Source organism: Anolis sagrei, chromosome 10 (genome assembly GCF_037176765.1).
Source record: "Anolis sagrei isolate rAnoSag1 chromosome 10, rAnoSag1.mat, whole genome shotgun sequence".
NCBI classification, from domain to species: Eukaryota; Metazoa; Chordata; class Lepidosauria; order Squamata; family Dactyloidae; genus Anolis; species Anolis sagrei.
Genome location: NC_090030.1, coordinates 2969847 through 2996918, shown reverse-complemented (window position 1 = coordinate 2996918; position 27072 = coordinate 2969847). Strand labels below are relative to the sequence as shown.

Below are 27072 nucleotides of genomic sequence, written 5' to 3'. Positions count from 1 at the left end.
GACAGATTGTTTTCTGGCACTAAACGCAATACACTTCCATCACCACACAATGATTTCCTTGAAACGGTCAATTTAATATCAAAGATACCTTTCGACAAAATGAATCCAAACCCATTCTCGCAAGGCTATTTTCAGAGCACAACGAAAAGGTGTACAGTGTAGTAACAACAGTTTTCCAGACGCAACTCCACCCAAAATGAGTGTTGTGTGTACTGGGAGAGATGCAAAACCACAGGTTGGTCGAGGTGCATGGTGGACACAACAATGGGGTTCCTACCATGCAGTTGGAAGGATCGTATATCTGGGTTTTACCACTTAGGGAGGCAAGTCAAGCAGGGCTTTGCATAATTAAAAGTGCTGGTATGCATCTCCACTGAGAAGTGTTTGGTAGGATTTCGTGCCCAAGTCGACGTGCAACAAATGGCCTCCAGGCAACAACAGCCAGGCCACCAGCGCAATTCTCTTCGTATCTACTCAAAAAAGTAAATGTGTATAGGAACAAACTGGCAGCAGATCACACCATTCCGTTGATCCCAAGTCAAGGATGCAGCTCAAACAGGTTCTCTTTGGCTTTCTCGTGCTTCTTGATTGTCCGTCGCGTTCAGAAACAGTTCGGAATTCCAGTGCATGCAAGCAAAGACCTGACTTTGGATGGATCCATCGTGCAAAATACTAAGGCCGGGCTCCCCATGTTCCCTTCCCAATCAGACTTGATGCAACCTGCCATCTCCCATAGATGGATCCACAAGAGCAGCTGATCTTTGCCCTTCCCTGACAACTACAACTCCCACAATCCCCATCCCAGTCCGTTAGCGACCAAACCAAGGGCTTCCAGAGTTGGCAAATGTGTGGATCTTAGGGCTACACCAGGCATGGGCAACCTTAGGTCCTCCAGGTGTTTTGGACTACCGGCTGTTAGGAATTATGGGAGTTGAAGTCCAAAACACCTGGAGGACTGAAGGTTGCCCATGCCTGGACTACAAATTCCTGCAAGTTTTGCGAGGTGAAAGCATATATAGCCATGAAGTTTGCAAAGTTAATCAGGGAGGGTATCTGAATAGAGGTAGCAAGTGAAGTGTAGATACATGCCTGTGGAATAATGTCCAGGATGGGAGGAAGAACCCTTGTCTGTTTGAAGCAAGTGTGAGTGTTGCCATTAGCAAGCTTGAATAACATTGAGTAGCCATGAAGCTGCAAAGGCAATCAGGGAGGGTGTTTGCATAGAGGTGGCCTGGCTGTTGTTGCCTGGAGGCACCCTCTGTGGAATCATGTCCAGGGTGGGAGAAAGAACCCTTGTCTGTGTGAAGCAAGTGTGAATGTTGCAATGAGCAAGCTTGAACAGCACTGAGTATTCCTGAAGTTTGCAAGTCAATCAATGAGGATATCTGCATAGAGGTGGCTTGGCTGTTGTTACGTGGAGGCACCCTCTGTGGAATCATGTCCAGGGTGGGAGAAAGAACCTTTGTCTGTTTGAAGCAAGTGTGAATGTTGCAATGAGCAAGCTTGAATAGCAATGAGTAGCCATCAAGTTTGCCAAGTCAATCAGGAAGGGTGTTTGCATAGAGGTAGCCTGGCTGTTGTTGCCTGGAGGCACCCTCTGTGGAATAATGTTCAGGGTGGGAGAAAGAGACCTTGTCTGTTTGAAGCAAGTGTGGATGTTGCAATGAGCAAGCCTGAATAGCAATGAGAAGCCATCAAGTTTGCAAAGTCAATCAGGAAGGGTGTTTGTATCGAGGTAGCCTGGCTGTTGTTGCCTGTAGGCACCCTCTGTGGAATGATGCCCAGGGCGAGAGAAAGAACCTTTGCCTGTTTGAAGCAAGTGTGAATGTTGCAATGAGCAAGCTTGAATAGCAATGAGTAGCTATCAAGTTTGCAAAGTCAATCAGGAAGGGTGTTTGCATCGAGATAGCCTGGCTGTTGTTGCCTGGAGGCACCCTCTGTGGAATAATGCTCAGGGTGGGAGAAAGAACCCTTGTCTATTTGAAGCAAGTGTTGAATATTAAAATGAGCAAGCTTAAATAGCACTGAGTAGCCATGAAGTTTGCAAAGTCAATCAGGGAGGGTGTTTGCACAGAGGCAGCTTGGCTGTTGTTGCCTGGAGGCACCCTCTGTTTGGGAGGTGTTAACTAGCTCTTGGTTGTTTGTGGAGTTGAATAGTCTTTTCCATGTGTTTATACTAGAACCAGTGAGAAAGCGACATTTCCAACCCAGGAACGAAAGTGGTGTAATCGCCCTAGAAACGTGGACGGTGCTTGGTCCTTAGAAAGCCACTCTCTCCCACCTTGATTAGCATTTGATGGCCTGGAAGGTTTTTTTTTGTGTGTGCCTTGTTACTGCCTGGGAGAATCCTTTGTTGAGAGGTGATTAGCTGTCCCTGGTAGTTTCTTGTCTGGAGTTCCCCTGTGTTGGTGTAATCGCCCTAGAAACGTGGACGGTGGTTGGTCCTTAGAAAGCCACTCTCTCCCACCTTGATTAGCATTTGATGGCCTGGAAGTTTTTTTTTTTTTTGGTGTGGCTTGTTACTGCCTGGGAGAATCCTTTGTTGAGAGGTGATTAGCTGTCCCTGGTAGTTTCTTGTCTGGAGTTCCCCTCTGTTGGTGTAATCGCCCTAGAAACATGGACGGTGGTTGGTCCTTAGAAAGCCACTCTCTCCCACCTTGATTAGCATTTGATGGCCTGGAAGTTTTTTTTTTTTGGTGTGGCTTGTTACTGCCTGGGAGAATCCTTTGCTGAGAGGTGATTAGCTGTCCCTGGTTGTTTCTTGTCTGGAGTTCCCCTGTGTTGGTGTAATCGCCCTAGAAACGTGGACGGTGCTTGGTCCTTAGAAAGCCACTCTCTCCCACCTTGATTAGCATTTGATGGCCTGGAAGGTTTTTTTTTTGGTGTGCCTTGTTACTGCCTGGGAGAATCCTTTGTTGAGAGGTGATTAGCTGTCCCTGGTTGTTTCTTGTCTGGAGTTCCCCTTGAAAGGCCGACGGGTCACCCAGTGCTGCAGGATGTGCTTTATCTCTAAGTTACATCCGATTAAGTCCCTTCCCTGCAGCCTCTCTCTCTCTCTCCGTAGCTGCCAGTTCAGTTCGGCACCACGTCCCTTTGGCAATGCAAAAGTGCGCCTTCCCAGATGAGCCTCAGACGTTCCTTCTCCCGAGGAGCTTGAATTCCCGCAGCTCCTTGGGCCTCAGGCTCTGATCCACGCCTGGAGTGAGCTGGTTGCTCAGCGGGGAGTCAATGTACCCGTTCCGATAGAGGCAGATGCGCCGGCAGAACTCAAAGGTGCTGAACATCACCCCAAAGTAAGGGACAATCTGCGGGGAAGAAAGCAAATGCACCTGGACATTAATCACACGCTCAGTGACTCTTCAAAGGCTGTGGAAGGCAACACTCAAACTCCTCAGAGGAGGATGTTGAGTATGTTAACAGTAGCAACACGTTAGCAACAGAAGTCATTCCCTTTACATTGCGTGGGTGCAACCGTGAGTAAACGTGCAGCGTTACCCTGCAATCCTCTCCAAAGCTACTTACTCCCAAGGAAGTGCAACACAATGGGGCTTGCTTCCAGGTAAATATGTGTTTGTATTTTATAATCTAGTTTTATTTATTTGTCCTCTATGTGAAAGACCTGTGGGTCTAAGCACTGAATAAACAAACACATATTTTTGACCTCACAACCTTTGAGGATGCCTGCCACAGATGCAGGCGAAACGTCAGGAGAGAATGCTTCTAGAACATGGCCATATAGCCTGAAAAACCTACAACAATCCATTTTATTTATTATTATAATAATTCATTATATGAATAATGTATTGTTGAAGGCTTTTATTTATTTGTCCTCTATGTGTGAAAGACCTGTGGGTCTAAGCACTGAATAAGCAAACACATATTTTTGACCTCACTACCTCTGAGGATGCCTGCCACAGATGCAGGCAAAATGTCAGGAGAGAATGCTTCTAGAACATGGCCATATAGCCCGAAAAACCTACAACAGCCCATTTTATTTATTATTATAATTCATTATATGAATAATGTATTGTTGAAGGCTTTCACGGCCAGAATCACTGGGTTGTTGTAGGTTTTTCGGGGTATATAGACATGTTCCAGAAGCATTCTCTCCTGACATTTCACCTACATCTGAACCTCACAAACTTCACAACCTCTGGGGATGCCTGCCACAGAGGCAGGCGAAACGTCAGGAGAGAATGCTTCTAGAACATGGCCATATAGCCCGAAAAACCTACAACAGCCCATTTTATTTATTATTATAATTCATTATATGAATAATGTATTGTTGAAGGCTTTCACGGCCAGAATCACTGGGTTGTTGTAGGTTTTTCGGGGTATATAGACATGTTCCAGAAGCATTATCTCCTGACATTTTGCCTACATCTGTAGTGAACCTCACAAACCTCACAACCTGTGGGGATGCCTGCCACAGATGCAGGCAAAACGTCAGGAGAGAATGCTTCTATGACATGGCCATATAGCCCGAAAAACCTACAACAACCCATTTTATTTATTATTATAATCCATTATATGAATAATGTATTGTTGAAGGCTTTCATGGCCGGAATCACTGGGTTGTTGTAGGTTTTTCGGGCAATATAGCCATGTTCCAGAAGCATTCTCTCCTGACATTTCACCTACATCTGAACCTCACAAACCTCACAACCTCTGAGGATGCTTGCCACAGATGCAGGCGAAGTGTGCAAGATAAAATGCTAAAAACATTAAACACTTTGGATATAAACAAGTACAGTTTGATTAGGTAAAAGCATTATAAATATCATAATAATAGCATGGTTTTCACATATTTACATGCTTCCATGTAAACATGTGTCACCTTGTGCTATTGTTGTTATTGTTATTATTGTTATTGTTGTTGCAGCATTATAAATATCATAATAGCACAGGTTTTCACATATCTACATGCATCCATGTAAACATGTGTCACATCTTGTGCTATTGTTGTGATTGTTATTGTTGTTGCAGCATTATAAATATCATAATAGCATATGTTTTCACACATCTACATGCTTTTGTGTAAATATGTGTCACCTTGTGCTATTGTTGTTGTTATTGTTATTATTGTTATTGTTGTTGCATTATAAATATCATAATAGCATAGGTTTTCACGTGTCTATGTGCTTTTGTGTAAATATGTGTCACCTATTGTTGTTGTTATTGTTATTATTGTTATTGTTGCAGCATTATAATATCATAATAGCACAGGTTTTCACATATCTGCATGCTTTTGTGTAAACATGTGTCACCTTGTGCTATTGTTATTGTTATTATTGTTATTGTTGTTGCAATTTTTCAAGTCACTCCTGACACGAAAAAAAATTGTTGTTATTATTGTTTGATACATAACAAGATTAAGGTAAAGGTTTTCCCATGATATTAAGTCCAGTTGTGTCCAACTCTGGTGCTCATCTCCATTTCTAATCTGAAGAGCCGGCGTTGTCCGTAGACACCTCCAAGGTCATGTGGCTTCGAACTGGCAACCTTTCAATCGGTAGATCTTGTTTGTTTGTTTGTTTGTTTACAGTATTTATATTCCGCCCTTCTCCTCACCCCGCAGGGGACTCAGGGCGGATTACAGTGTACACATATATGGCAAACATTCAATGCCAATTTTGACATACAACGTATAGAGACATATGCAGAGGCTATTTAACTTTTTCTGGCCGCCAGGGGAGCTGTCGCTTTCATCATCCATCTGCGACACTGATGAAGCACTTCCGCATTCCCCGCATGCTTTTTGCTGGAGTCTTTTTTTATGGCCTCATAAATTAGTTAATTTAGCCTCCCCACACTTTAAGGTGGTACCTAATTTTCCTACTTGACAGATGCAACTGTCTTTTGGGTTGCAAAGGTCGACAACAGGCTACACAATTGCTTGGAAACCCACTCCAACCTGGGCTGGCTTCGAACTCATGGACTTTTGGTCAGAGTGATCTTAATGCAGCTGACACTCAGCCAGCTGCGCCACAATCCCGGTGATTTACCAGCTGTGCTAAAGCCAATTCCTTTGTGTAAAAGTTTTGATAGACCGTCTCACATTGAAAATTGCAATAAAAAGAAACTTTGTTTAAAAGGGGGCCACACTTCTTTCCTTTTTATGTAAAGAGAGATATTTTGTTTCCAAAAGCGGAAGAGGAATGATTTGTGCAGGCAAACGCGGCTACAAAGTACGGCTCAAAGTAACACCCGCTTCAAGGCTCTCGATGGGAGTCCAGCAAGGTACCTACTAGGCCTGGGTAACAACGCAAAAATTTGTTTCTAAAATCGATTTGTAATTGGGGTTTTTTTTTGTTTCGATATTTAAAATAATTACAAAATTTTCCAAAAAAAAAGTTCGGTATTTACGAAATTTCGTAAATATTTACAAAACATTTTGTAAAGATGGTGCCCTTTTTTTTCAATATTTTTTAAATATTTTTTAAATTTAATTATTAATTTAGTAGAATAGGGAGGAGAAATTAAAATTATTATTAAGGAGGGAAGGCAGGCACTCACTCTGGCGGGCCCTCTAATCAAGGTGGTCAGTTGAAACATTCACACCTCGCTCCAGCAGACAAGAGTCCTTTGTCCCACCCTGGTCATTATTCCACATAAATATAAACCCTTATAAATATAGACCTCTGAGGATGCTTGCCATAGATGCAGGCAAAACGTCAGGAGAGAATGCCTCGCTCGCCTCTCTCGCTCGCCGCTCGCTCGCCCCTCTCGCTCGCCATAGATGCAGGCGAAAAGTCAGGAGAAAATGCCTCTAGGCCATGGCCATATAGCCTGAAAAAACCTACAACAACCCAATCAGGGACATCTAATCACCTCTCAACAAAAGATTGCTCCAGGCACTGCCAAGCCATCAAATGCTAATCAAGGTGGTCAGTTGAAACATTCACACCTCGCTCCAGTAGACAAGAGTCCTTTGTCCCACCCTGGTCATTATTCCACATAAATATAAACCCTTTTTCCTACTTCCAACAGACCTCACTACCTCTGAGGATGCTTGCCATAGATGCAGGCAAAACGTCAGGAGAGAATGCCTCGCTCACCCCTCTCGCTCGCCCCTCTCGCTCGCCCTCTCGCTCGCTTGCTCAGCCGGCGCCGAGAGAGGAGAGCTCCCAGCAAGCATCGGCAGGCGGCCATCTTACGTATTTCCGAAATGGACGGAAATACAAAATTTTTTGGCGCCTGCCGTTTCGATATTTAAAAACACTTCCAGGTTAAAAAAAAAGTTTTGTAATCGTTTCGTAATTCAAAAATTAACAATTTTTTTTAACGAATTACGAATTAACGAAACGAATTGACCAGCCCTAGTACCTACCCGGAGCAAGTTGGCCGTGAGTCCGTTCCAAAGCGCCAGCCAGCCTTTGGTCTTCACCGTTTGCTTAAAGCAGTCCATCAGGCCGGAGAAATGGACGTCGACCCCTCCGTTGTCGGGGAGGCAAGGGCTCTGCGCCTGGGCGGGAGAGGAAGGACAAGCGTTCCCATTCAACAAGAGCTTTGCGGGTCACTTGATTGTCACCTTGCCTTAAATCAGCATTTCTCAACTTTCCTAATGCCGTGACCCCTTAATACAGCTCCTCGTGTTGTGGTGACCCCCAACCATAAGATTATTTTTGTTGCTGCTTCATAACTGTAATTTTGCTCCTGTTATGAATTGTAAATACCATAAATATCTGATATGCAGGATGTATTTTCGTTCACTGGACCAAATTAGGCATAAATATCCAATACACCCAAATTGGAGTACTGGTGGGGTTGGGGGGATTTGTTTTTGTCATTTGGGAGTTGTAGTTGCTGGGATTTATAGTTCACCTACAATCAAAGAGGGAGCCCCCGGCGGCGCAGTGGGTTAAAGCACTGAGCTGCTAAACTTGTTGACCGAAAGGTCGCAGGTTCGAATCCGGGGAGCGGCGTAAGCTTCCGCTGTCAGCCCTAGCTTCTGCCAACCTAGCAGTTCGAAAACATGCAAATGTGAGTAGATCGATAGGTACCGCTCCGGCGGGAAGGTAACGGCACTCCATGCAGTCATGCTGGCCACATGACCTTGGAGGTGTCTACGAACAACGCTAGCTCTTCAGCTTAGAAATGGAGATGAGCACCACACCCCAGAGTCGGACATGACTGGACTTAATGTCAGGGGACAACCTTTACCTTTTTTTTTTACCTACGATCAAAGAGCATTCTGGACTCCACTAACAATGGAACTGAACCAAACTTGGCTCATAGAACTCCCATGACCAACAGAAAATACTGGAAGGGTTTGGTGGGTATTGACCTTGAGTTTGGGAGTTGTAGTTCACCTACAGGAGCCCCCTGTGACGGCAGGACTGAAGACCAACAGGTCACAGGTTCGAATCTGGGGAGAGGCGGATGAGCTCCCTCTATCAGCTCCAGCTCCTCATGCGGGGACATGAGAGAAGCCTTCCACAAGGATGATAAAAACATCAAATCATCCGGGCGTCCCCTGGGCAGCGTCCTTGCAGACGGCCAATTATCTCACACCAGAAGTGACTTGCAGTTTCTCAAGTCGCTCCTGACACAACAACAACAACAAAAGTTCACCTACATCCACAGAGCACTGTGGACTTAAACAATAATGAATCTGGACCAAACTTGGAACGAATACTCAATATGCCCAAATGTGAACACTGGTGGATATTGGAGAAAATAGACCTTGACACTTGGGAGTTGTAGTTGCTATGATTTATAGTTCACCTACAATGAAAGAGCATTCTGGACTCCAACAATGATGAAACTGAACCAAATTTGACTCACAGAACTCCCATGACCAACAAAAAATACGGGAAGGGTTTGGTGGGCATTGAGAGTTGTAGTCCACCTACATCCAGAGAGCACTGTGGACCCAAACAGTGAGTTTTGCGAGTGCAGGATTTTTCTGAATGAAGTAGAGAGTGTTTGAGGTCCAGGACATCCGTAGGGAGACCAAGGTGCTTGTCTATAAAGCCGTTCCCCTCCCAACCCTGCTATACGCCTGCGAGACGTGGACTATCTACAGATGTGACATGCAACTCCTGGAACGATTCCATCAGCGCTTCCTCCGGAAAATCTTGCTAATCTCTTGGGAAGACAGGCAGGGAAATGTCAACGTGCTGGATGAAGCAAACACCACCGGCATTGAAGCGATGCTCCTCCGCCATCAACTCTGCTCGGTTGATTGCCACGTTGTCCAAATGCGCAAAGATCACCTTCTCCCAAAGCACTTTACTCTACTCCAAACTCAAGAATGGAAAATGGAATGTTGGTGGACAGAAAAAGAGATTGAAAGATGGGCTCAAAGCCAACCTTAAAAACTCTGGCATAGACACCAAGAGAGAACTGGGAAGCCCTGGACCTTAAGCACTCTAACTGGAGGTCAGCTGTGACCAGCAGTGCTGCAGAATTCGAAGAGGCACGAATGGAGGGCGAAAGATGGGCTCAAAGATGGGCCCAAAGCCAACCTTAAAAACTGTGGCATAGACGCCAAGAGAGAACTGGGAAGCCCTGGACCTGAAGCACTCTAACTGGAGGTCAGCTGTGACCAGCAGTGCTGCAGAATTCGAAGAGGCACGAATGGAGGGTGAAAGGGAGAAACGTGCCAAGAGGAAGAAGGCACATCAAGCCAACCTCAACCGGGACCGCCTTCCATCTGGAAACCAATGTCCTCACTGCGGGAGAATATGCGGATCAAGAACAGGGCTCCATGGTCACCCACGGACCCAACGCCAAGACAATCATTCTTGAGCTACGAGGGATCGCCTAAGTAAGTAAGTAAGTAAGTAAAGTTACTTAATTCTGGCTGAATCTGCACTGACATATAATGCAGTGGTCAGACCCATACCATGCCGTGTAATGTAGTTTAGCTCCAGCCTCTGCTGCAAATGCAAAGCCTTGGCTCTGATCGATACCTGTGTGTGGGGAGCCTATGCGGCAGAGAAAGCATCAACCAAATTCCAAACACGCCATTTAGAGGTGCTAAGCCTCGAGGGATCCTTCCTGCCAGAACCCTGCATGGCGACAAACTGCGAAATGCTTCTAGTGTCACGTTTCAAGTGCTTGGCAGCTTCAGCATCTCTGCTGAAAGATGAACCTCAAAGGCATGGTTCCCAGCGCATTGGGAAGCACCTTTAAAGAGACTGCTTGCATTGCAGTCTAAGAGTCTCACTAAGGAACCTGAATCTATATAAATAAAAATGTAATGTTTGGGTTAAGTTCTTGTGGGTTTTTTTCGGGCTATATGGCCATGTTCTAGAGGCATTTCTCCTGACGTTTCGCCTGCATCTATGGCAAGCATCCGCAGAGGTAGTGAGGTCTGTTTGGTAACTGGGAAAGGGGTTTATATATCTGTGGAATGACCAGGGTGAGACAAAGGGGCTTTTGTAAGTTGGGCTAGGTGTGAATATTTCAACTGACCACCTTGATTAGCATACAATGGGCTGTTTTTGCCTGGAGCAAAAACAGCAGAGAGGAAACAGGCAGGGACATCTAATTACCTTTCAAGAAGTGTTTGCTCCAGGCAAACCTGAACGGTATGTTCAGGATGGGACAAAACCAGGCACAGGGAACCTTTAGCCCTCCAGTTCTATGGTTGACAAGGCAGAAAGTCCCCAGAATAAGCTGATTCAGCCACAATTGTTTTCCAAAACCCCACATGACAGGCTGCAATCTCTTCTGTTTATCTCCCTTCTGCGTGCGTTCCCCGCCCCCCCGGCCCACCCCAAGCCATCAGCATAGCCTTAGTGCAAACCCTGGTGCTTTCCCCCCTTGATGGACCATATTCAATATCTGTAATGTTTCCTTTAAGGTAAAGTTTCCCCCTGACATTAAGTCTAGTTGCGTCCGACTCTGGTGCTCACCTCAATTTCTAAGTTGAAGAGCCGGCGTTGTCCACAGACACCTCCAAGGTCATGTGGCCAGCATGACTGCATGGAGCAGCATAACCTTCCCGCTGGAGCAACACCAATTGATCTACTCACACTTGCATGTTTTTGAATGGGTAGGTTGGCAGAAGCTGGGGCTAACAGCAGGAGCTCACCCTGCTCCATAAATTTGAATCTGCAACCTTTCGGTCAGCAGCTCAGCAGTTTAACCCACTGCACCACCGGGGACTCTTAATGTTTTCTATAGTGTTATTACTGGACCTTTTGAAAGTACAACACACAAGCAGAATTCATTCTTGAGTGGAGAAGTCCCAGAAAGAATGGTTGATGAACTAGTTTGGAAAAAGAAATGTTTTGGGATTACAATGCTCTGAAACTCCTAAGGGATTCTGAGAACTATAGAAGCCCCTGAAATCAATCAATCAATCAATCAAAAATTCAAAAAAGGAAATTTCCATGTTCTGCTCTGACTATTTAAACTCTTATTAAGGTATCAAGGTGAGGAGTCAAAAAGGAGTTTATTATCCATCAATCTGTTAAGATTCCCCTTTCAAGTCAGTCTCTAAACCAGCTGCTATTGTTGCAGTGAATCCCATAAAATATCCATTGTACAAAGAAGTACTTTGAGTCCTTTTGGGGAGATAGGGCGGGCTATAAATAGAGAGTAGGTAAAGGCAAAGGATTTTCCCTGACATTAAGTCCAGTCATGTCCGATTCTGCGACTCTGGTGCTCATCTCCATTTCTAAGCCGAAGATCTGGCATTGTCCATAGACACCTCCAAGGTCATGTGGCTGGTATGACCACATGAAGCGCCGTTACCTTCCTGCCGAAGCAATACCTATTGATCTACTCACATTTGCATGTTTTCGAACTGCTGGGTTGGCAGAAGCTAGGGCTGACAGCAGGAGTACACACCACTCCCGGATTCGAACCTGGGACCTTTCGGTCAACAAATTTAGCAGCTCAGTGGTTAAATTTATGTATTATTTATTTATTTGCGACATTTATATGCCGCCCTTCTCACCCCAAAGGGGAATCAGAGCGGCTTACTATATATATGTACAGGAGTTGATTATAAATTGTATGATTTTAACTATATTTGTGTTTAGATTGGCTGCAGTAAGGCTGGAGCGGCCTAAGTCAGAGGAGTCCTCCATGTGCGTTGCCATGGAGACCGATGCAGGAGAGAGGGAAGTGGGAGGAGCTTAGAGGGAAGAGTTTGAAAAAACGACAGTTAAAAATCAGTTAGGGGTTTAGGTTTAGAGGAGTGAGCAGTCAGGAGTTAGGTTCAGAGGAGTGAGGAGTTAGGAGTTGGAAGAGAAGGAAAGGAAAGGTGGCGGAGTGATTTGTAAAGCTTAGAGGCTTTGAAAAGCTGGGTTTGGCTATTGGAAGTTTCTCGGGCTAGTGCAGCCGAATGGTGAAACATAGCTGGTATTCTTTTAGTCTAAGGAGAGGCTAAAGAATAGTTTACTTAGTATTTGATCTAGGGAGGATCAAATAAGGGAAACATCCCTGAATTGAAACTTTGTCTGAAACAAGTGCTCTACGTCAGAAAGATACTGTGTTACTTGAAAGAATGAACTGTTAAAGTTACAAGTATTATTCCAAGTGCAACAAGGAAAAGTTACGTCTTGCAACCACACGCTGTGTACTTAAAAAAATTGTTAACTTTTATTTGAAGATTGCCTCAGCTCCGTCTATTCTGTGTACACAGTGCCATTTCTCACAATATTACAACTTACCTCACATGGTGGCAGAAACACAGGGAAAAGTAACCAAATAAATCTACATTCTTCTCTCCAGTCACGCTACAGTATATACAGTGTAATTACTACTAAATTATTACTTTCTTAATAAAGGAGGAGGTGCAATTGAACAGCCTCTCTTTCAACTTGATGGTAAATTTGGTTCCTAATTGGCAACCTCCATTGCAAATCGGCTAAGTCTTTTTAAAATTGGGAACTGGGGTAAAATCTCCTGAATACTGGTTCCTTTCAAATTGGTGGCAACAATAAATCTTCCCTCCGCTCCCCTGCTTCTTTTCATATATATATATATATACACACATACAATATATATTATATTATTGTTGTTGTTGTTCATTCGTTCAGTCATCTCCGACTCTTTGTGACCTCATGGACCAGCCCACACCAGAGCTCCCTGTCATTATATTATTAGCATAGTACAATATCAGTATTATATAGTACTATATTGTACTATACCATTATATTGTAAAATTATTAGTAATATTATATGTAATATAAAATATATAATTATAATTACAATATTGTATTATTAGTAGTATTATATTGTATCACATTATAATATTATAAATATTATATGTATATACAATACATTATATTATATTAACCCACTGCACCACCAGGGGCTCCTAAATAAAGAGTATCATCATCATCTTCATCATTACTACTACTTCCTTTTGTTCTATACCCATGGATTCCAATGGGTAAATCAGAGCAGAGTCCAGACAACCAGTCTATAAAATACTTTGGGGGAAAATATACAACCAAGACTGGAACAGGAGACAATGGATTCCCTTCAGAAGAAAAAAGATTACGCTTTAACGTTAGGAAAAGAAAAGAAAAAAGGAAAATTCCTTTAATGAGAGAAGATAGCTTTTTTTTCTGAGCCAGCAATGCCTTTAGCACAACCTAGTGGCTCCAAAGAGTCTTCTATCGTTGCTCTTTCGCTACTGAAGGGAGATTGAACTACTGAACTTGGTGAAATGAGTCAATACGGTTAGCATAGTGGGTTAAACAGACTATAGAGACTCTATTAGACTCTCAGGCCAGAGAGACGCTTTGGACTGTTGATTATAAGATGTCCTGCGTTACCTACACAGAGAAACTACTTCAAATCCTAGCTGTAACTGGATTGGTATGCAAAATACCTGTATGCTGAATACATGAAGTTTGTGAGTAAACCAACTATGTTACTTTCAAAGAAGTCTGCTTATTTTTGTCTCTTGAGAGCATGAGGTAAAGGCAAATATATTTCAAGGGAGAGTAGATTATTTTTTAGGGCAACTAAAAACACACCTCTGAAACTTTGCTCTCTCTCCCTCCCCCCTAAATACACACACACACACACACACACACACACAAACACACACACACATGCACACACTAGCTGCAACCGCCACGTGTTGCTGTGGCCAACCTTCCATTCCTCTTTCCTTCCTTCCTTACCTTTTTTTTCTTTCCTCTCTCCTTTCTTCATTCTCTACCTCTTTCCTTTCTTCCCCCCTTTGTATTTCCCTTCTTTTCCCCTTCTCCTTCCTTCCTTCCTTCCTTCCTTCCTTCCTTCCTTCCTTCCTTCTCTACCTTTTTCTTTCCTTCCTTTGCTCTTTGCTTCCATCCTTCCTTCTCTCTTTCCTTCTTTCTTTCCCCTCCCTCTTTCCTTCCTTATCTTTTTCTCTCTCCTTTCTTCCTTCTCTACATCTTTCTTTTCTTCTCTATTTGCTTCCATCCTTCCTTCTCTCTTTCCCCCTTTGTTCCCTTTTTTCTCTCCTTCCTTCTCTACCTCTTTCCTTCCTTCCCTTTTTGCTTCCATCCTTCCTTCTCTCTTTCCTTCTTTCTTTCCCCTCCCTCTTTCTTTATCTTTGTCTCTCTCCTTTCTTCCTTCTCTACATCTTTCTTTCCTTCTCTATTTGCTTCCATCCTTCCTTCTCTCTTTCCCCCCTTCGTTCCCTTTTTAATCTCCTTCCTTCTCTACCTCTTTCCTTCCTTCCCTCTTTGCTTCCATCCTTGCTTCTCTCTTTCCTTCTTTCCTTTCCTCCTTCCTTCTCTCTTTCCTTCTATCCCTCCCTCTTTCCTTCTTTCTCCTTTTTATCTCCTTCCTTCTCTACCTCTTTCTTTCTTTCTTTCCTTCTCTCTTTCCTTCCCCCTCTTTTCTTCCTTCTCTTTTTTTCTCCTTCCTTCCTTCGCTCTTTCCTTCTTTCTTTCCCTCCCTCTTTCCTTCCTTCCCCCCTCCCCCCCTTTTTTTTTTGCTTCCTTCCTTCTCTACCCCTTGCCTGGGCACGGCGGGATGGGAACCTTGCAGCCCTCGGCCTTGCTGGGTCCGGTGTGGGGCGAGAGGTGCTTTTCAAGGTGGGCCTCACTCACCCAGGTGGGCACACAGGCGGGATTGCATAAAAGGTGCCCTGCGGCTGTGGCAGAAAGAAGGGGCTAGTGCTGGGCACCCCCTTTTTCTGCTGCCCCGTGCTGGGCCCAGCAAGGCTAAGGGCTGCAAGGCTGTGGTCAGCCCCCAGGCAAGGGAAGGCGAACCTGGCAAGTGGTGTCCGCATGGAGCAGCTGCCTACCTGCCTCACCATAGGAAAAGAAGGAGAAGGGGGTCTCTGTTGGTGGGGCCGAGAAAGAGAGGACGGATACTGGGAGGGAGGTTGGTGAGAAAGAGAGCGGGGGGGGGGGGAAGACCCCAAACTGGGGGCCTGGGGAAGCCGAGAGTCTGTCTGCCCAGCACAAGGAGCCTTCCACACTCTCTGCATCCATTTGATTTTTTTTCCCCCTGACACAGGAGAGGGGCGGGGCCAAGAGAGTAGTTTTCGTGCATGTGCTGTACCTTGTTTTATCATGTTTGGGTTTTGAAGTCCCTTTCACTTTTTTTGGACTTTTTTTTTGAGTGAGGATTACTCATTGGGTTGTTAGGTGTATTGTGTCCAAATCTGGAGTCAATTCGTCAAGTGGTTTTTGAGTTATGCTAATCCCACAAACAAACATTCGATTTTTATTTATATAGATATTATATAATATTAGTATTATATTATTATCCTCATATTATACATTATTGGTTTTATTATATTACTGGGTTGTTGTGAGTGTTCCAGGCTCACTTTTTTTTGGATTTTTTTTGAGTGATGATTACTCATTGGGTTGTTAGGCATATTGTGTCCAAATCTGGTGTCAATTCATCAAGTGGTTTTTGAGTTATGTTAATCCCACAAATGAACATTACATCTCTCTCTCTCTCTCTATATATATATATACATATATATATATGTGTGTGTGTGATCTTGCTAACCAAAAGGTTGGCAGTTCAAATCCAGACAGCAGGGTGAGCTCCCGCTGTTAACCCCAGCTCCTGCCAACTTAGCAGTTTGAAAACCTGCAAATGTGAGCAGATCAATAGGTAATGCTCTGGCAGGAAGGTAATGGCGCTCCATGCAGTCATGCCAGTGGCCACATGACCTTGGGGGAGTCTAGGGGCTATGCCAGCTCTTCGGCTTAGGAATGGAGATCAGCACCATGCTTTAGAGTTGGAGACAACGAGACTGGATGTCAGGGGAAACCTTTGTATATAATACTTATTGTGCATTGGCATATCTTTGTCCCTAAGAGTTCAAAGAGATACCTAGGCATATCAGTTTAACAGCATGAATGCCATTTTCCCAAAAGGTTATGGCATCATTTTTCAAAAGGTTGTGACTCCCAACAAGGTCATGCTTTTCCAAAGATTGTAAAATCTCCAAAAGAAAGATGGCGAGTATGAATGGTTGAATGAACGGATTAGGAGTGAATGTTAAGAGTCAATGCAATGTTTCCTCTTTTTTGTCTCTGTAACCAATATAGTTATAACTAGCTGTCCCTTGCCAGGCGTTGCTGTGGCCCAGTCTGTTGATCTGGAAAATAAAGTAATGAGAAAGTGTTGGTTTCTAATATATGTAATTCCTTTATGCTTGTGAGTAAACAGTATTTCTTGCTGTTTTTTTGTCAGTGTTGATGTGGAGAGTGTCTGGTTTGCCTACTCTGGAATATGCAAGATATCATAGTCCTTCTTTAGGGGTCCCTTTCAAATCTAGGATACTATATCTGTGTGTGTGTGTGTGTGAATCATATCTATCTCTCTATCTATCTATATCTATGGCTGGATGGATCTTTGTCAGGAGGGCTCTGATTACATTTTCTTGCCCTGGTGAAGAGAGTTGGACTGGATGGCCTTAAGTATTTTCTGTTGGTCATGGGGCTTCTGTGTGGGAAGTTTGCCCCAATTCTGTCGTTTGTGGGATTCAGAATGCTCTTTGATTGTAGGTGAACTATAAATCCCAATAACTACAAATGGCAAATGTCAAGGTCTATTTCCCCCAAACTCCATCTGTGTTCATATGGAATATTTGTGCCAAGTTTGGTCCAGATCCATCATTGTTTGAATCCACAGTGCTCTCTGGATGTAGGTGAACTACAACTCCCAAACTCAAGGTCAATGCCCATCAAAACCCTTCCGGTATTTTCTGTTGGTCATGGGAGTTCTGTGTGCCAAGTTTGGTTCAATTCCTTCGTTGGTGGAGTTTAGAATGCTCTTTGATTGTAAGTGAACTATAAATCCCAGCAACTACAACTCCCAAATGATAAAATCATAATTTTCTGAGTGATGGTCACTCCTTGTCTTGTGAGATGTTTTGCTGCCAAATTTGGTGGGATTTCGTTCATTGGTTCTTTTGTTTTTAAGGTACTCGTTATGCACAGAGCATTTATATATAGATAGATAGAAACCTAGTCCTGGAGCCTGTGTGCCCACTTCCTTCTCTGAAAGTGCTTGATACACTCTGTCCCATGGAATAAACAACGTTTTTTAGGGTTTGAAAAGTATTTGTGACGCAAAGGCGTCCGAAAAAGGCGTACCTGCATCTTCCTCTTGATCGTTTCGAACGGGAAGGAGAATGTTTGTGCGACCGCAGCTGCCAGGCAGCCGTTGGTGAAGTTCTGTAGCGGAGTGAAGCCGAGGCTGGGTTCCCCCCAGATCCTATCCAGGTGAGTGTAAACGAGGAAAGAGCCCAGCGAGAAGGGGATCGCACCTGGGGGTGAAAGAGATAGCCTCTTGAACACTGGCCGGTGCCATCCCGAACACACAAGCAGAGCCTGGCAAATGGACCTTTTTTGAGGGGGACATTGATTCCCAGAATCCCCCAGCAAGCACAGATAGGTACGCTGCGCAGTGTATTTACATATAGAGTCTGATCCAGAGACCGTGAATCAAATATTGGGAAATTCAGCTACGTATTCTTACTTGTATATGGGCTTGATAGATGTGCCAAGGGAAAATGTCTGTCTGTCTATCTCAGTTTCCTTCTCTGCAGAATTGGAAAAAAAGTTTGACCTTGTAACTTAGCCCTTGGAAGGTTGCACAAAATGCAAAATTAATGTAATACAGCTTCGTAATGCCCATTTTTCCCCCAGATGGTAATAAACCAAGGCAAGGATCAGATCTAAATGGAAGCCTGAAGCCTCACTGATGTTCTCCCAATGTTTTGATTCCAAACTTTGCATTGGAATTGCAGAATTTTGGATTGTACAGACAGAACCATAGTGTTGGAAGGGACCCTCAGAGACCATCTAGTCCAACCCCTTTGTTCAGCCAGGCAGGGAAAGCACAATCAAAGCACCATATCAGATGACATGACTATCAAGTTTAAGGAATCTTGGATCGTCCAGATAGAATCATGGCATTGGAAGGAACCCTCAGAGATCATCTAGTCCAGTGGTTCTCAACCTTTCTAACACCATGACCACTAAATATGGATCCTCATGTTGTGGTGACCCCCAACCATAAAATTATTTTCGAGAGCGCGAGGCAGGTGAGGGCTCCTTTGTGCTAGGCCTGGATTTGCGCAAAGCCTTGGGGGGCGGGCCAAATGAGGTGGCCTCACGACCCCTCCGAAATGGCAAAACAACCCCCTTGGGGGTCGCGACCCCCAGATTGAGAACGGCTGATCTAGTCCAACCCCTTTGTTCTGCCATGCAGGGAAAGCACAATCAAAGCACCATATCAGGCGACATGACTATCAAGTTTAAGGATAGTCAGGTACTGCTCTCGAGCCAGGGGGACAATGCCTGGCTCGAGAGCAGTACGTGTGAAAAAGATCTTGGAGTCCTCATGGACAACAAGTTAAACATGAGCCAACAATGTGGTGTGGCGGCAAAAAAAGCCAATGGGATTTTGGCCTGCATCAATAGGAGCATAGTGTCTAGATCCAGGGAAGTCATGCTCCCCATGCTCTATTCCGCCTTGGTTAGACCACCCCTCGAATATTTTGACCAGTTCTGGGCACCACAATTCAAGAGAGATATTGACTCTAAGCTGGAATGTGTCCAGAGGAGGGCAACTAAAATGATCAAGGGTCTGGAGAACAAGCCCTATGAGGAGCGGCTTAGGGAACTGGGCATGTTTAGCCTGAAGAAGAGAAGGCTGAGAGGAGATATGATAGCCATGTATAAATATGTGAGAGGAAGCCGCAGGGAGGAGGAGGGAGCAAGCTTGTTTTCTGCTTCCTTGGAGACTAGGACGCGGAACAATGGCTTCAAACTACAAGAGAGGAGATTCCATCTGAACATTAGGAAGAACTTCCTGACTGTGAGAGCCGTTCAGCAGTGGAACTCTCTGCCCGGGAGTGTGGTGGAGGCTCCTTCTTTGGAAGCTTTTAAGCAGAGGCTGGATGGCCATCTGTCAGGGGTGATTTGAATGCAATATTCCTGCTTCTTGGCAGGGGGTTGGACTGGATGGCCCATGAGGTCTCTTCCAACTCTTTGATTCTATGATTCTATGAATCTTGGATAGTCCAGATAGAACCATAGCCTTGGAAGGAACCCTCAGAGACCATCTAGTCCAGGGATCCTCAAAATTTTTAAACTGAGGGCCAAGTCACAGTCCCTCAAACTGTTGGAGGGCCGGATTATAATTTGAAAAAAAACATGAATGAATGTTTATGCACACTGCATGTATCTTATTTGTAATGCAAAAAAAAAAAACACACACTTAAAAACAATACAATAATTAAAATGAAGAACAATTTTAACAAATATAAACTTATTCGTATTTCAATGGGAAGTGTAGGCCTGCTTTTGGCTGATGAGATAGAATTGTTGCTGTTGTTGTTGTTGTTGTTGTGTACTTTCAAATCATTTCAGACTTAGGTTGACCCTGAGTAAGGGCCAGGAAAATGACCTTGGGGGGGTCAAGTCAAATCAATCAAATCATTTATTTCGGTCATTGACCAGCACAGGAAATAGTCACATTTTCATACAAACTTGGTATGACCTTGGGGGGTCATATCCGGCCCCTGGCCTTAGTTTGAGGACCCCTGATCTAGTCCAACCCCTTTGTTTTGCCATGCAGGTAAAGCACAATCAAAGCACCATATAAGACTATCAAGTTTAAGGAATCTTGGATCGTCCAGATAGAATCTTGGCATTGGAAGGAACCCTCAGAGACCATCTAGTCTAGTGGTTGTCAACCTTTCTAACACCGTGATCACTAAATATGGATCCTCATGTTGTGGTGACCCCCAACCATAAAATTATTTTCAAGAGTGCGAGGCAGGCGAGGGCTCCTTTGCGCTAGGCCTGGCCTTGTGCAAAGCCTTAGACAGTGGGGTGAAAGCCTTGAGGGGCGGGGACAAAGGAGGCGGCCTCGCGACCCCTTTGAAAAGCCAAACGACCCCCTTGGGGGTTGCGACCCCCAGGTTGAGAACTGCTGATCTAGTCCAACCCCTTTGTTCTGCCATGCAGGGAAAGCACAATCAAAGCACCATATCAGGCGACATGACTATCGAGTTTAAGGAATCTTGGATCGTCCAGATAGAATCATGGCATTGGAAGGGACCCTCAGAGACCATCTAGTCTAACCCCTTTGTTCTGCTAGGCAGGGAAAGCACAATTAAAGCACCATATCAGACAATGCATTGTTGTAGGTTTTTGGGGGCTATATGGCCATGTTCTAGAGGCATTTTCTCCTGACCATGTTCTAGAGCAGTGGTTCTCAACCTGGGGTCCCCAGATGTTTTTGGCCTTCAACTCTCAGAAATCCTAACAGCTGGTAAACTGGCTGGGATCTCTGGGAGTTGTAGGCCCACAGGTTGAGAACCACTGGTCTAGTGGCATTTTCTCCTGACGTTTCGCCTGCATCTATAGCAAGCATCCTCAGAGGTAGTGAGGTCTGTTGGAACTAGGAAAAAAGGGTTTATATATCTGTGGAATGACCAGGGTGAGACAAAGAGCTCTTCTCTGCTGGAGCTAGGTGTGAATGTTCAACTGACCACCTTGATTAGCATTTGATGGCTTGGAAGTGCCTGGGGGAATCTTTATTTGAGAGGTGTTAAGATGTGCCTGGTTGTTTCCTCTCTGTTGTTTTGCTGTTGTAATTTTAGAGTTTTTTAATACTTGTAGCCAGATTTTGTTCATTTTCATGGTTTCCTCCTTTCTGTTGAAATTGTCCACATGCTTGTGGATTTCAATGGCTTCTCTGTGTAACCTGACATGGTGGTTGTGAGAGTGGTCCAGCATTACTGTGTTCTCAAATAATATGCTGTGTCCAGGTTGGTTCATCAGGTCCTCTGCTATGGCTGACTTCTCTGGTTGAAGGAGTCTGCAGTGCCTTTCATGTTCCTTGATGCGTGTTTGGACAACGCTGCATTTGGTGGTCCCTATGTAGACTTGTCCACAGCTGCATGGGATACAATGGTAGACTCCTGCAGAGGTGAGAGGATCCCTCTTGTCCTTTGCTGAACGAAGCATTTGTTGGATTTTCTTGGTGGGTCTGTAGGTGGTCTCTCAAAGAAAGATTCCCCCAGGCACTTCCAAGCCATCAAATGCTAATCATAGAATCAAAGAGTTGGAAGAGACCACATGGGCCATCCAGTCCAACCCCATTCTGCCAAGAAGCAGGAATATTGCATTCAAATCACCCCTGACAGATGGCCATCCAGCCTCTGCTTAAAAGCCTCCAAAGAAGGAGCCTCCACCACACTCTGGTGCAGAGAGTTCCACTGCTGAACGGCTCTCACAGTCAGGAAGTTCTTCCTCATGTTCAGATGGAATCCCCTCTCTTGTAGTTTGAAGCCATTGTTCCATTGCGTCCTAGTCTCCAGGGAAGCAGAAAGGAAGCTTGCTCCCTCCTCCTCCTCCCTGTGGCTTCCTCTCACATATTTATACATGGCTATCATATCCCCTCTCAGCCTTTTCTTCTTCAGGCTAAACATGCCCAGCTCCTTGAGCCGCTCCTCATAGGGCTTGTTCTCCAGACCTTTTATCATTTTAGTTGCTCTCCTCTGGACACATTCCAGCTTGTAATCCAGGTGGTCAGTTGAAACATTCACACCTAGCTCCAACAGACAAGAGTCCTTTGTCTCACCTGGTCATTCCACAGATATATAAACCCATTTTCCTACTTCCAACAGACCTCCCTACCTCTGAGGATGCTTGCCATAGATGGAGGTGAAACGACAGGAAAAAATGCCACTAGACTAGTGGTTCTCAACCTGTGGGTCCCCAGGTGTTTTGGCCTACAACTCCCAGAAATCCCAGCCAGTTTACCAGCTGTTAGGATTTCTGAGAGTTGAAGGCCAAAAACATCTGGGGACCCCAGGTTTGGAACCACTGCTCTAGAACATGGTCATATAGCCCGGAAAACCTACAACAACCCAGTGATTCCGGCCATGAAAGCCTTCGACAATACATATCAGACAATCATGTTTAAAACAATGAATAATACCACTCCTGTCTTTGTTATGGAGGATATAAGAAACTTTTCGTATGTTACGTAAGGTAAATAAGCGTGCCGGTGGTACCTAAGACGGAGAGCGAAACCCCCCGGTAAAGCGCAGTGACGCCTTCCTGGTGGCAGATGGTGCAGAGAGCATGGAGGACGCCTTTGTAGGAAGGCTGCAGCCGGTTCTGCATGATGAGCCGCGTTTGGATGACCTCTGCCGGGTAAGTGGCCACAGCGGCTACCACTCCCGCCATGCCCCCGGCCGCAATGGAGCCCCAATGGGAGATGTGGCCCGCCTCGTCCACAAACAGCATCACGAACCTGGTTCCGGGCACATGGGCAAAACCGTCAGGGACCCAGGAAGGAAAGAAAAGGAACACCATCATCATCAACAATATCAACAACAACAACAGCCCTCTTTTTGAGAAAACAATCCAGAAAGCCCATCGGTACAAGGATGTTAAACTGTCTTGTTGTGATGTGTGAAACTGTCCTATTTGCATCAAATATATTTCTTAGAATTCATTCAAAGTCTGTGCAACTGTATTTTCCAATAAAAACAAAGATATTTTAACTTATTAATCCCAGAAAATAACAGAAATCGGCACAGCAATTCTAACATTGTGTGGCCAACTATTTTGAAATAAATGCAAACATCATTAGAAGAATCGTTTCATTCTTCTTTCAGCACTCAGCAGTGGGTGTCAAACTATAACTCCCAGCATTCTATAGCATGTAGCCTTGAGTATGTCAAACTATAACTCCCAGCATTCTATAGCATGTAGCCTTGAGTATGTCAAACTATAGCTCCCAGCATCCCATAGAACCTTGAGCATGTCAAACTATAACTCCCAGCACCCCATAAGGCCTTGGGCCATGACAGACTATAACTCCCAGCATCCTATAGAACCTTGAGCATGTCAAATTATAGCTCCCAGCACCCCATAGAACCTTGAGTATGTCAAACTATAACTCCCAGCACCCCACAGAACCTTGAATATGTCAAACTATAGCTCCTAGCACCCCATAGAACCTTGAGTATGTCAAACTATAACTCCCAGCACCCCATAGAACCTTGAATATGTCAAACTATAGCTCCTAGCACCCCATAGAACCTTGAGCATGTCAAACTATAACTCCCAGCACCCCATAAGGCCTTGGGCCATGACAGACTATAACTCCCAGCATCCTATAGAACCTTGAGCATGTCAAATTATAGCTCCTAGCACCCCATAGAACCTTGAGCATGTCAAACTATAACTCCCAGCACCCCAAAAGGCCTTGGGCCATGACAGACTATAACTCCCAGCACCCCACAGAACCTTGAGCATGTCAAATTATAGCTCCTAGTACCCCACAGAACCTTGAGTATGTCAAACTATAACTCCCAGCATCCTATAGAACCTTGAGCATGTCAAATTATAGCTCCCAGCACCCCATAGAACCTTGAGTATGTCAAATTATAGCTCCCAGCACCCCACAGAACCTTGAATATGTCAAACTATAGCTCCTAGCACCCCATAGAACCTTGAGTATGTCAAACTATAACTCCCAGCACCCCATAGAACCTTGAATATGTCAAACTATAGCTCCTAGCACCCCATAGAACCTTGAGCATGTCAAACTATAACTCCCAGCACCCCATAAGGCCTTGGGCCATGACAGACTATAACTCCCAGCATCCTATAGAACCTTGAGCATGTCAAATTATAGCTCCTAGCACCCCATAGAACCTTGAGCATGTCAAACTATAACTCCCAGCACCCCAAAAGGCCTTGGGCCATGACAGACTATAACTCCCAGCACCCCACAGAACCTTGAGCATGTCAAATTATAGCTCCTAGTACCCCACAGAACCTTGAGTATGTCAAACTATAACTCCCAGCATCCCATAGAACCTTGAGCATGTCAAACTATAACTCCCAGCATCCCATAGAACCTTGAGCATGTCAAACTATAACTCCCAGCACCCCATAAGGCCTTGGGCCATGACAGACTATAACTCCCAGCATCCTATAGAACCTTGAGCATGTCAAATTATAGCTCCTAGCACCCCATAGAACCTTGAGCATGTCAAACTATAACTCCCAGCACCCCAAAAGGCCTTGGGCCATGACAGACTATAACTCCCAGCACCCCACAGAACCTTGAGCATGTCAAATTATAGCTCCTAGTACCCCACAGAACCTTGAGTATGTCAAACTATAACTCCCAGCATCCCATAGAACCTTGAGCATGTCAAACTATAACTCCCAGCATCCCATAGAACCTTGAGCATGTCAAACTATAACTCCCAGCATCCCATAGAACCTTGAGCATGTCAATCTATAACTCCCAGCACCCCATAGAACCTTGAGTATGTCAAACTATAACTCCCAGCATCCCATAGAACCTTGAGCATGTCAATCTATAACTCCCAGCATCCCATAGAACCTTGAGCATGTCAATCTATAACTCCCAGCACCCCATAGAACCTTGAGCATGTCAAACTATAACTCCCAGCATCCCATAGAACCTTGAGCATGTCAAACTATAACTCCCAGCATCCCATAGAACCTTGAGCATGTCAATCTATAACTCCCAGCACCCCATAGAACCTTGAGTATGTCAAACTATAACTCCGAGCACCCCATAGGATTAGAGCTATGACAAACTATAATTCCCAGCACCCCATAGTACCATGGACCGGCAACCCATAACATGGAGCCAAGTCAAACTACACCTCCCAGCATTCCACAGAACCTTGGGCCATGCCAAACTACACCTCCCGGCCCCCCCTGGGGCCTAGCGCGACGCTCCCTTCCCTTACCTGCGCTGTGCGGCGAGCTGTGCGGCGGCGGCGGGGAGGAGGCGGAGGAGGGCGGCGAGGTTGCCCTTCCAGAGCGCGGCCTTGCCCTCGGCCCGCACCAGCCGCCGCGCCCCTTCCCGCAGTCCGCCCGGCCCCCGGGGAAAGCCCGCCCGCGCCTGGCCCAGCGCGCACAGCGTCTCCAGCGGCGCCGACGCCGACTGCCCCGCCGCCCCCGCCAGCCCCGCGCACCACGCCGCCTGCGCCCCCGTCAGCCGCCCCTCCCGCCGCCATGTTGCCATCCCCGCACGGCCTCCCTCCCTCCCCAGGGGTGGGCGGGGCCTCAAGGGGCAGGGGGCGGGGCCTCATCACCGGGGCAGGAAGGCCTCCACTGCCAGGCTATGGAAAGGGGCGGGGCTATCTGAGAGATGGGCGGGGCCTCCTCACTATTGAATTCATTCCACTGCCGGGCGATGGAAAAGGGGCGGAGCCATCTGGGGAGAGGGGCGGGGCCTCCTCGCTATGGGAGGAATGATGCCTTCTTCACTGCCGGGCTATGGAAAAGAGGCGGGGCTATCTGGGGAGAGGGGCGGGGCCTCCTCGCTATGGGAGGAATTCATTCTCCACTGCCGGGCTATGGAAAGGGGGCGGGGCATCTAGAGAAAGGGGCGGAGCCTCCTCACTATGGGAGGAATATCTTGTTCACTGCCAGGCTATGGGAAAGGGGGCGGGGCGATCTGAAAAGAGGGCGGGGCCTCCTCACGGTGAGAGGAATGCCCTCACTGCCACGCCACGGAAAGGGGGCGGGGCTATCTGAGAGATGGGCGGGGCCTCCTCACTATTGAATTCATTCCACTGCCGGGCTATGGAAAAGGGGCGGAGCCATCTAGGGAGAGGGGCGGGGCCTCCTCGCTATGGGAGGAATTCATTCCACTGCCGGGCTATGGAAAGGGGGCGGGGCCTCCTCACTATGGGAGGAATAATGCCTTCTCCACTGCCAGGCTATGGAAAGGGGCGGGGCTATCTGGGGAGAGGGGCGGGGCCTCCTCGCTATGGGAAGAATTCATTCTCCACTGCCGGGCTATGGGGAAAGGGGCGGGGCTATCTGAGAGATGGTCGGGGCCTTCTCGCTATGGGAGGAATTCATTCTCCACTGCTATGCTATGGAAAAGGGGCGGGGCTATCTGAGAGAGGGGAGGGGCCTCCTCACTGGGATGCATACCTTCTCCAATGCTAGGCTATGGGAAAGGGGCGGAGCCATCTGGGAGAGGGGCGGGGTCTCATCACTGGGAGGAATGTATTCTCCGCTACCAGGCCATGGGAAAGGGGCGGAGACATCTGGAGAGAGGGGCGGGCTATGGAAAAGGGGCGGGACAAGCTGGGAAAGAGAGGCGGGGCTTCCTCACTTGGACGAATGCATTCCCTGCTGCCAGGCTATGGAAAAGGGGCGGGGCCATCAGGGAGAGGGGCGGGGTCTCCTCAATGGGAGGAACGTATTCTCCGCTGCCAGGCTATGGGGAAAGGGGCGGGGTTATCTGAAAAGAGGGGCGAGGCCTCCTCACTGTGGGAGGAATACATTCTCCGTTGCAGGCTATAAAGGGGGCGGGGCGAGCGAGGAACGAGGGGGCGTGGCCTCCTCAATTCCCTGCCAATAAAGCGGTTTCGAACTGCGTCAATTCGACAGTGTAGATGCATCCAGGGGGAAAAAAATACACAAAACTCAACAACACCATTTGGCCAACACATGAGTTTCCACTAGAAGTATAGGAGTCTTCCTCACCCGCCCTATTTGGAAGAAGAACCCAGGGGGAAGGAAGGAAACCCAGCCAGGACTGGGAAAGGTTTCTTCCCTATTGTAAATGAGGATTGAAAGGGGGAGAAACCTCTCGAGGGATCCA

The 27072-nt window shown here is 46.0% G+C and overlaps 1 protein-coding gene across 1 annotated transcript; it reads right to left on the bottom strand.

Annotated features, from left to right (window-relative positions):
* Nucleotides 1-53: 53 nt before the first annotated feature.
* Nucleotides 54-25486, bottom strand: SLC25A43 (solute carrier family 25 member 43). The gene is made up of 5 exons (XM_060756018.2): nt 25199-25486; nt 22469-22710; nt 17529-17701; nt 7331-7465; nt 54-3305 (listed from the first exon to the last, which is right to left on the bottom strand). The coding sequence occupies exons 1-5, from the start codon at nt 25474-25476 to the stop codon at nt 3129-3131; spliced, it is 1005 nt and encodes a 334-aa protein (XP_060612001.1). The 5' UTR covers nt 25477-25486; the 3' UTR covers nt 54-3128.
* Between the last annotated feature and the right edge of the window lie 1586 nt (nt 25487-27072).

Coding starts and splice junctions, on each gene's coding strand:
- SLC25A43 (XM_060756018.2), bottom strand. CDS start 25,476: ATGGCAACATGGCGGCGGGAGGGGCGGCTGACGGGGGCGCAGGCGGCG. Junction 22,711..25,198: donor CAGCTCGCCGCACAGCGCAG/GTAAGGGAAGGG, acceptor GCCCGGAACCAG/GTTCGTGATGCTGTTTGTGG. Junction 7,466..17,528: donor CGATCAAGAGGAAGATGCAG/GTACGCCTTTTT, acceptor TCTCCCGCCCAG/GCGCAGAGCCCTTGCCTCCC.